Source organism: Agelaius tricolor, unplaced genomic scaffold (genome assembly GCF_023055355.1).
Source record: "Agelaius tricolor isolate 1412-34295 unplaced genomic scaffold, bAgeTri1.0.p SCAF_102, whole genome shotgun sequence".
Taxonomy (NCBI): Eukaryota; Metazoa; Chordata; class Aves; order Passeriformes; family Icteridae; genus Agelaius; species Agelaius tricolor.
The window spans coordinates 414,036-423,927 of record NW_027269362.1 but is presented as its reverse complement, the minus strand read 5'-3'; the positions used below and the strand labels follow the sequence as shown (position 1 = coordinate 423,927).

Genomic DNA, 9,892 nt, shown 5'->3' with positions numbered 1-9,892 from the left:
GCGGCGGCGGCGGCAGAAGCGGGAAAACGACCACGGGCGGCGGCGGAGCGGCCGCGGCAGCGGCAGATGATCCCGGAGGGGTGGCGGGAGGCGGGAGGAGCGGCGGGGAGGCGGCGGGAGGAGCCGCGGCCGCCGGTGCGGACGCCGCGGCGCCGGCACGGGGTGGAGCGGCGGGCTCCGGTGCAGCGGCGGGACCAGGGCATGGCGCCGAAACGGCGGCAGGGACGGGGTTAACCGGGGGCGTCCGCCCCGCGCGGGGCCCGTGCGCAGCTCGGAACGCCGGGGTTGGGGGGGGCGGCAACGCGCACAGGGGGCGCTGAGGACGCGGCGCGGCCGCGCCAGGCGCGCGCGGCACCGCAGAGCCGGGAGCGGCGGGGAACGGCAAAGACGCAGCAGCAGCGGCGGGACCGGGGCCAGCAGCGGCCCCGCCGGGTCCGCAAAGGGGGCGGGGGGGCGGCAGGAGCGGCGGCACTCGCGGTAAACGGGGGGAAAATGGCGGCGGCGGGAAGGGGCGGGGCCGCGGCTACGGGAGCCGCGCGGTGCCAAGGGGAGGCGGGGGCGGGGCCGCGGCTACGGAAGCCGCGCGGTGCCAAAAGCAAGTGGGGGGCGGGACGCGCTGCGGACTCGCAGCGGCGGCGAGGGGCGGAGCTCGCAAAAGGGGCGGGGCGGCGGCTGCGGGCACCGCCCATGCAGCAAACGCGGCTCGAGCAGCGCCCGAGGGCTGGGAGTGGCCCCGCGGCAGCCACGGCGCGGCGGGAGAGGCCAATAAAGTGCTTTAAACACCCGTGTTCAAAGGCTCTGATAAACACGGCTGAACGGCAGCACTGGGGAAATGCAATAAAATCCAATCCGGGAGGCTGAACGGCCATTTTGCGACATTCGCGATATACGGCCCCTTTTACGACAGTCGCGGTTTTGCGACATTCGCGATATACGGCCCCTTTTACGACAGTCGCGGTTTTGCGACAGTCGCGCTTTGCGGCGCCTTTTACGACAGTTCTGCTTTACGGCCCCTTTTACGACAGTCGCGCTTTACGGCACCTTTTACGACAGTCGCGCTTTACGGCACCTTTTACGACAGTTCTGCTTTACGGCACCTTTTGCGACAGTCGCGCTTTACGGCACCTTTTGCGACAGTCGCGCTTTACGGCAGTTTTGCGACAGTCGCGCTTTACGGCAGCTTTTACGGCAGTCGCGCTTTACGGCCCCTTTTACGACAGTCGCGCTTTACGGCACCTTTTACGACAGTCGCGCTTTACGGCACCTTTTACGACAGTTCTGCTTTACGGCACCTTTTGCGACAGTCGCGCTTTACGGCACCTTTTACGACAGTTCTGCTTTACGGCACCTTTTGCGACAGTCGCGCTTTACGGCACCTTTTACGACAGTTCTGCTTTACGGCACCTTTTACGACAGTCGCGCTTTACGGCACCTTTTACGACAGTCGCGCTTTACGGCACCTTTTGCGACAGTCGCGCTTTACGGCACCTTTTGCGACAGTCGCGCTTTACGGCACCTTTTACGACAGTCGCGCTTTACGGCCCCTTTTGCGACAGTTCTGCTTTACGGCACCTTTTACGACAGTCGCGCTTTACGGCAGCTTTTACGACAGTCGCGCTTTACGGCACCTTTTACGACAGTCGCGCTTTACGGCACCTTTTGCGACAGTTCTGCTTTACGGCAGTTTTACGACATTCGCGTTTTACGGCACCTTTTACGACAGTCGCGCTTTACGGCACCTTTTACGACAGTTCTGCTTTACGGCACCTTTTGCGACAGTCGCGCTTTACGGCACCTTTTGCGACAGTCGCGCTTTACGGCACCTTTTACGACAGTCGCGCTTTACGGCCCCTTTTGCGACAGTTCTGCTTTACGGCACCTTTTACGACAGTCGCGCTTTACGGCACCTTTTGCGACAGCCGCGCTTTACGGCACCTTTTACGACAGTCGCGCTTTACGGCCCCTTTTGCGACAGTTCTGCTTTACGGCACCTTTTACGACAGTCGCGCTTTACGGCACCTTTTACGACAGTCGCGCTTTACGGCCCCTTTTGCGACAGTTCTGCTTTACGGCAGTTTTACGACATTCGCGCTTTACGGCACCTTTTACGACAGTTTTGCTTTACGGCAGTTTTGCTTTACGGCACCTTTTTCGATAGTTCTGCTTTACGGCAGTTTTTCTTTACGGCACCTTTTGCGACAGTCGCGCTTTGCGGCCATTTTGCGACAGCCGCCATTTTGCGACAACCGCCATTTTGTGACAGCCGCCATTTTACGGCAGTCGCCATTTTACGGCAGTCGCGCTTTACGGCCGCTTTTACGACAGTCGCCATTTTCGGCTTTTTGGGGTTTTTTTGTGTTTTCCGCAATTTCTTTTGGGTTTTTTGGGATTTTTTGTGCAATTTTTGGGGGAATTTTTTAAAATTTTGGCCGGATTTTTTTTTTTTCAATATTTTTTAAATATTTTGGGGGAATTTTTTCGTGCAATTTTTTTCAATTTTTTTAATTTTTTTTTTAATTTTTCGGCATTTTTTGGGATTTTTTAATTTGGATTTTGGGGCAGTTTTGCATTTTTTTCGGGGTTTTTTTTTTGCGGGGGGGGTTTGGGGAGATTTTTTCTTGCAATTTAATTCAATTTTTTGTTTTTTTTTTTTATTTTTCAGCATTTTTGGGATTTTATTTTTTGGATTTTGGGGGGATTTTGAATTTTTTTGGGGGTTTTTCCGGGATGATTATTTTGCTTGGAGGGGGTTTGGGGAGATTTTTCGTGCAATTTTTTCCAATTTTTGGGGTTTTTTTTTTATTTTTCGGCATTTTTTGGTTTTTTTTTTTTTTGGATTTTGGGGAGTTTTGCATTTTTTTGGGGGTTTTTCTGGGTTGATTATTTTGCGCGAGGGTGTTTGGGGGGATTTTTTCGTGATATTTTTTCAATTTTTGGGGGTTTTTAATTCATTTTTCGGTATTTTTTGGGATTTTTTATTTTGGACTTTGGGGGAGTTTTGCAATTTTTTGGGTTTTTCTGGGGGATTCTTTTGCGGGGAGGATTTTTTCGTGCAATTTTTTTCAATTTTTTGGGATTTTTTTTTATTTTTCGGCATTTTTGGGGATTTTATTTTTTCGATTTTGGGGGGATTTTGCATTTTTTTGGATTTTTCTGGGTTGATTATTTTGTGGGGGGGGGTTTGGGGGGATTTTTTCGTGGAATTTTTTTCAATTTTTTGGGTTTTTTTTTAATTTTCGGCATTTTTTGGGATTTTTTAATTTGGATTTTGGGGGGATTTTGCATTTTTTTGGGTTTTTCCGGGTTGATTATTTTGCGGGGGGGGTTTGGGGAGAATTTTTTTGTGCAATTTTATTCAATTTTTTGGGGTTTTTTTTTTATTTTTTTTATTTTTTGGGATTTTTTTTTTTTTTTTTGGATTTTGGGGGAGTTTTGCATTTTTTTGGGTTTTTCCAGGGGGATTCTTTTGCAGGGAGGATTTTTTGGGATTTTTTTGTGCAATTTTTTTCAATTTTTTGGGGTTTTTTTTTAATTTTTCGGCATTTTGGGGGATTATTTTTTTTTTATTTTGGGGGGATTTTTTAATTTTTTGGCGGTTTTCTGGGTTGATTATTTTGTGGGGGGGATTTGGGGAGATTTTTTTGTGCAATTTTTAAAAATTTCTTAATTTTAAATTTTTTTTATTTTGGGGGACTTTTTCGGGGGAGTTTTGCATTTTTTGCGGTTTTTCTGGGGGGATTCTTTTTGTGCAATTTTTAAAAATTTTTTAAGGTTTTTTTTTTATTTTGGGTGGTTTTTTGGATTTTTTTTCTTGGATTTTTGGGGGAGTTTTGCATTATTTTGGGTTTTTCTGGGGGGATTCTTTTGGGGAAGATTTTGGGGGATTTTTTTTTTTTTTGGTGCAACTTTTTTTAATTTTTTGGCTTTTTTTGGGGGGAGGATTTTGGGGCGATTTTTTTGTGAAATTTTCAAATTTTTTGGAGGAATTTTTTTTTATTTTGAGGGCGTTTTTTGGAGATTTTCGGGGTGGCTGGAGCTTAAACAATTTTTGTGGATTTTTTAATGATTTTTTTAAATTTTTTTGAGATTATTTGGGGCTCTTTTAGCAATAAACGCACCTGAACACACCTGGCTGAGTCACCTGTGCCTTTATTTGGGATTGGGGGGGGAAGGAAGAGAGGGGATCGAGTGCAGGGAGGGACCCAGGTGGGTCCCAGGTGAGTCCAAGGTGGGTCCCAGGTGAGATCCAGGTGGGTTTCAGGTGTCCAAGGTGGGTCCCAGGTGCCCCAGGTGTGCCCAGGTGAGTCCCAGGTGGATTTCAGGTGTTCAAGGAGGGTCCCAGGTGAGTCCAAGGTGGGTCCCAGGTGCCCCAGGTGTGCCCAGGTGGGTCCCAGGTGTGCCCAGGTGTGCCCAAGGTGGATTTCAGGTGTTCAAGGTGGGTCCCAGGTGAGTCCAAGGTGGGTCCCAGGTGCCCCAGGTGTGCCCAGGTGTCCAAGGTGGGTCTCAGGTAAGATCCAGGTGTGTCCAAGGTGACTTCCAGGTGTTCAGGGAGGGTCCCAGGTGGGCTCAGGTGAGTCCCAGGTGAGTTCCAGGTGTGCCCAGGTGTGCCCAGGTGGGTTCCAGGTGTTCAAGGAGGGTCCCAGGTGTGCCCAGGTGTGTTCAGGGAGGGTCCCAGGTGCCCAAAGAGAATCCAAGGAGGGTCCCAGGTGTGCCCAGGTGTGCCCAGCTGTTCCTTTCAGTAGTAAAGTTCCCGATCCCACCAACCTGGGAGGGGGGAAGAGAACCCAGACAGGTGAGGGTGGGGCAGTGCCCAGGTGCCCCCAGGTGTGCCCAGGTGTGCCCAAATTCCCCATTTCCCCCCATTTTTTTGCCATTTTTTCCCCATTTACCACCCCCAGGTGCCCCCAGGTGTGCCCAGGTGCCCCCAAATTCCCCATTTCCCCCCATTTTCTTGCCATTTTTTCCCCATTTCCCGCCCCCAGGTGCCCCCAGGTGCGCCCAGGTGCCCCCAGGTGCGCCCAGGTGTGCCCAGGTGCGTCACTCACTGCCCGGGTGTCTCCGCACTCCGAGTTTCCGGATTTCGTCGTAGACGAGGATGAGGAGCCCAAAGGGCATCGGCACCAACCACCACTGGAACCTGGACAGGTGCGCCCAGGTGAGGCCCCAGGTGTGCCCAGGTGTATTTTGGGGGGTGCCCAGGTGTTTTTTGGGGTCCCCAGGTGTTCCCAGGTGTGCCCAGGTGTATTTTGGGGGGGGTCCCCAGGTGTGCCCAGGTGTGCCCAGGTGTGCCCAGGTGTGCCCAGGTGTATTTTGGGGTGTGCCCAGGTGTATTTTGGGGGGGGGGGGTTTCCAGGTGTGCCCAGGTGTGTCTGGGGAGGTGCCCAGGTGGTTTTTGGGGTTCCCAGCTGCACCCAGGTGTGCCCAGGTGGTTTTTGGGCTGCCCAGGTGTGCCCAGGTGTATTTTGGGGGGTCCCCAGGTGTGCCCAGGTGCGCCCAGGTGGTTTTGGGGGGGGGTCCCCAGGTGTGCCCAGGTGTGCCCAGCTGTGCCCAGGTGTGCCCAGGTGTATTTGGGGGGGTTTCCAGCTGCACCCAGGTGTATTTTGGGGGTGTCCCCAGGTGTGCCCAGGTGTATTTTGGGGGTGCCCAGGTGTGCCCAGGTGTGCCCAGGTGGTTTTTGGGGTGCCCAGGTGTGCCCAGGTGGATTTTGGGGGTGCCCAGGTGCGCCCAGGTGCGCCCAGGTGTGCCCAGGTGTACCCAGGTGTATTTTGGGGGTGTCCCCAGGTGTGCCCAGGTGTATTTTGGGGGTGTCCCCAGGTGTGCCCAGGTGCGCCAGCCTCACCTGATGGGCATGAAGTTGAAGACGTTGGGCATGCCCGGGCAGTAGCAGAGGAAGCAGCCGATGCACACCTGGAACACGATGGCCACCAGCAGCGTCCGGTTCCTGACAGGGACACCTGAGGGTCACCAGGTGTGCCCAGGTGTGCCCAGGTGTGTGCCCAGGTGCGCGCCCAGGTGTGCCCAGGTGTGCCCAGGTGCCCCCAAATTCCCCATTTCCCCCCATTTTTTTGCCGTTTTTTCCCCATTTCCCGCCCCCAGGTGTGCCCAGGTGTGCCCAGGTGCGTCCAGGTGCCCCCAAATTCTCCAATTTCCACCGAATTTCCCCCAATTTCCCCCAATTTCCCTCAATTTTCCCCCGATTTTCCCCCAATTTCCCCCAAATTTCCCCCAATTTTCACCATTTCCCCCCCATTTTTGTGCCCCCAGGTGTCCCCAAAATCTCCAATTTTCACCAATTTCCCTCAAATTTTCCCCCAATTTTCCCTCAAATTTTCACCGATTTTCCCCCATTTTGTGCCCCCAAATTCTCCAATTTTCACCGATCTCCCTCAAATTTCCACCGATTTTCCCCCAATTTTCCCCATTTCCCCCCCATTTTTGTGCCCCCAGGTGCTCCCAGGTGCGCCCAGGTGTCCCCAAATTCTCCAATTTCCACCGAATTTCCCCCAATTTCCCTCAAATTTCCCTCAAATTTCCCCTGATTTTCCCCCAATTTTCCCCCATTTTCACCATTTCCCCCCCATTTTTGTGCCCCCAGGTGTGCCCAAATTCTCCAATTTCCACCAAATTTCCCCCAATTTCCCTCAAATTTCCCCCAATTTCCCTCAAATTTCCCTCAAATTTTCACCAAATTTTCCCCATTTTCGTGCCCCCAGGTGCGCCCAGGTGCGCCCAGGTGTCCCCAAGTTTCACCATTTTCCCCCCATTTTGTGCCCCCAAATTCTCCAATTTCCACCGAATTTCCCTCAAATTTCCCCCGATTTTCATCAAATTTTCCCCAATTTTCCCCATTTTCCCGCCCCCAGGTGCGCCCAGGTGTGCCCAGGTGTCCCCAAATTCTCCCAATTTCCACCGAATTCCCCCCAATTTCCACCGAATTCCCCCAAATTTTCCCCATTTCCCCCCATTTTTGTGCCCCCAGGTGTGCCCAGGTGCCCCCAAATTCTCCAATTTCCACCGAATTCCCCCAATTTCCCTCAAATTTCCACCAAATTTTCCCCATTTTCGTGCCCCCAGGTGCGCCCAGGTGCGCCCAGGTGTCCCCAATTTTCACCATTTTCCCCCCATTTTGTGCCCCCAAATTCTCCAATTTCCACCGAATTTCCCTCAAATTTCCCCCGGTTTTCATCAAATTTTCCCCAATTTTCCCCATTTTCCCGCCCCCAGGTGCGCCCAGGTGTGCCCAGGTGTCCCCAAATTCTCCAATTTCCACCGAATTTCCCTCAATTTCCACCAATTTTCCCCGAATTTTCACCATTTTCCCCCCAATTTTCACCGATTTCCCCCCCATTTCTGTGCCCCCAGGTGCTCCCAGGTGTCCCCAAATTCTCCAATTTTCACCAATTTCCCTCAAATTTTCCCCCAATTTTCCCTCAAATTTTCACTGATTTTCCCCCATTTTGTGCCCCCCAATTTCCACCGAATTTCCCTCAAAATTTCACCGAATTTCCCCCGATTTTCCCCCAATTTCCACCAAATTTTCCCCATTTCCCCCCCATTTCCCCCCATTTTTGTGCCTCCAGGTGTGCCCAGGTGCCCCCAAATTCTCCAATTTCCACCTAATTTCCCCCAATTTCCCTCAAATTTTCACCATTTCCCCCCCATTTTGTGCCCCCCAATTTCCACCGAATTTCCCTCAAATTTCCACCAAATTTCCCCCAATTTTCACCAAATTTCCCCCAATTTTCCCCATTTCTGTTCCCCCAGGTGCGCCCAGGTGCGCCCAGGTGCGCCCAGGTGCGCCCAGGCTCACCTGAAGAGGCCCTGCTGGAAGAGCGAGAGCCGCCGCGTCTTGCGGATCAGCACGTCGGCGATCTGGCACATCTCGATGCTGATGAAGAACACGGTGTAGCAGGTGTACTGCTGGTACCCGCCGCTGCTCGAACGTCTGCGGGCCAGGTGAGCACAGGTGAGCTCAGGTGAGACCCAAATTTTACCAAATTCCCCCTTTTTTCCCCGATTTTTTAAAATTTTTTTGCGGATTTCCCCACAAAATTGTGAATTTTTCACCATTTTCCACCATTTTCCACCATTTTCCACCATTTTTCCCCACTCTCAGGTGAGCTCAGGTGAGCTCAGGTGAGCCCCAAATTTACCAAATCCCCCCATTTTTCCCCGATTTTTAAAAAATTTTTGCGAATTTCCCCACAAAATTGTGAATTTTTCACCATTTTTCACCATTTTTCATCATTTTTCCCCATTTTCCCACCCCCAGGTGTGCCCAATTTCCCCATGAATTTTTTCCCAATTTCCCCACCCCCAGGTGAGCTCAGGTGAGACCAATTTTACCAAATCCCCCCATTTTTCCCTGATTTTTTAAAAATTTTTTTGCGAATTTCCCCACAAATTTGTGAATTTTTCACCCATTTTTCCCCACGCCCAGGTGTGCCCAGGTGTGCCCAGGTGTGCCCAGGTGTGCCCAATTTCCCCACAATTTTTTCTGGTTTTTTTTCCCATTTTCCCCCCATTTTCTCACCCCCAGCTGTGCCCAGGTAACCCCAAACCCCCCAAAATCCCCATTTTTCACCCAAATTTCACCCGGTTTTTTCCATTCCTCCCCACCCAGGTGCCCCCAGGTGCATGCCCAGGTGTGCCCAGGTGCGCCCAGGTGCCCTCAAACTCTCAAATTTTCACCAATTTCCCCCCAATTTTCACCGTTTTTCCCCATTTCCCGCCCCCAGGTGTCCCCAGGTGTGCCCAGGTGATCCCAGGTATCCCCAGGTGTGCCCAGGTAACCCAAAACCCCCCAAAATCCCCATTTCCCACCCAAATTTCACCGGGTTTTTTCCATTCCTTCCCTCCCAGGTGCCTGCCCAGGTGTGCCCAGGTGTGCCCAGGTGTGCCCAGGTGCGCCCAGGTGCGGGACACACCCACTGCTGGCCGTAGCTGTCCTGCAGCTCCTGCTCGTGCGCGTCCTCCCAGCGTGGGCGGAGCCCCAGCACCAGGTACGGCCACCAGCCCTCCTGGGCCATGGCCACGAAATAATCGGTGAAACCCGCGAAGGACTGGATGGCACCTGCACAGGTGAGACACAGGTGAGACACAGGGGGACGGGTGAGATACAGGGGGGATATGGACAGGTGAGACACAGGGGGACAGGTGAGATAGGGACAGGTGGGACAGGTGAGACATGGACAGGTGGGACCAGACAGGTGAGACAGGTGGGACACGGACAGGTGAGATAGGGACAGGTGAGACAGGACAGGTGAGATAAAGGTGAGATACAGGTGAGATAATGGACAGGTGGGACATGGACAGGTGAGACACAGGTGAGACATGGACAGGTGGGACAGGTGAGAAAGGTGAGATAGGGACAGGTGAGACACAGGTGGGACATGGACAGGTGAGATGGGACAGGTGGGACAGGTGAAACAGGTGAGACATGGACAGGAGGGACATGGACAGGTGGGACATGGACAGGTGGGACAGGTGAGACACAGGTGGGACATGGACAGGTGAGATGAGACAGGTGAGATAGGGACATGGACAGGTGAGACAGGTGAGACAGGGACAGGTGAGACACAGGTGGGACATGGACAGGTGAGACAGGGACAGGTGAGACAGGGATGGGTGGGACATGGACAGGTGAGATGGGACAGGTGGGACAGGTGAAACAGGTGAGATATGGACAGGTGGGACATGGACAGGTGAGACATGGACAGGTGAGATATAGACAGGTGGGACAGGTGAGACAGGTGGGACAGGGACAGGTGAGACACACCTGGGACAGCTGAGGGAAAACACCTGGACAGGTGAGGCCTCAGGTGCGTGAGCTCACAGGTAACCCCAAACCCGGGGCTGCCCCCAAATCCTCCAATTCTCACCAATTTTCCCC

The 9,892-nt window shown here is 52.9% G+C and overlaps 2 protein-coding genes across 2 annotated transcripts in view; one reads left to right on the top strand and one right to left on the bottom strand.

Annotated features, from left to right (window-relative positions):
• Window positions 1–1,237: 1,237 nt before the first annotated feature.
• On the top strand, window positions 1,238–3,150 carry LOC139586095 (uncharacterized; the record flags this gene model as incomplete). Its single annotated transcript, XM_071419251.1, has 1 exon — window positions 1,238–3,150. A coding segment is annotated over one exon (921 nt), but the record flags the coding sequence as incomplete, so codon positions are not given.
• Window positions 3,151–4,623: 1,473 nt separating this feature from the next.
• The window catches only part of LOC139586089 (potassium-transporting ATPase alpha chain 1-like), a 29,020-nt gene continuing 23,751 nt past the window's right edge, over window positions 4,624–9,892 (bottom strand). The window contains 6 exon segments of the mRNA XM_071419248.1: window positions 4,624–4,764; window positions 5,046–5,137; window positions 5,840–5,941; window positions 7,811–7,926; window positions 7,928–7,945; window positions 8,928–9,073. Of these exon segments, the coding sequence (XP_071275349.1) occupies window positions 4,736–4,764; window positions 5,046–5,137; window positions 5,840–5,941; window positions 7,811–7,926; window positions 7,928–7,945; window positions 8,928–9,073 (503 nt within the window). The 3' untranslated portion in view covers window positions 4,624–4,735.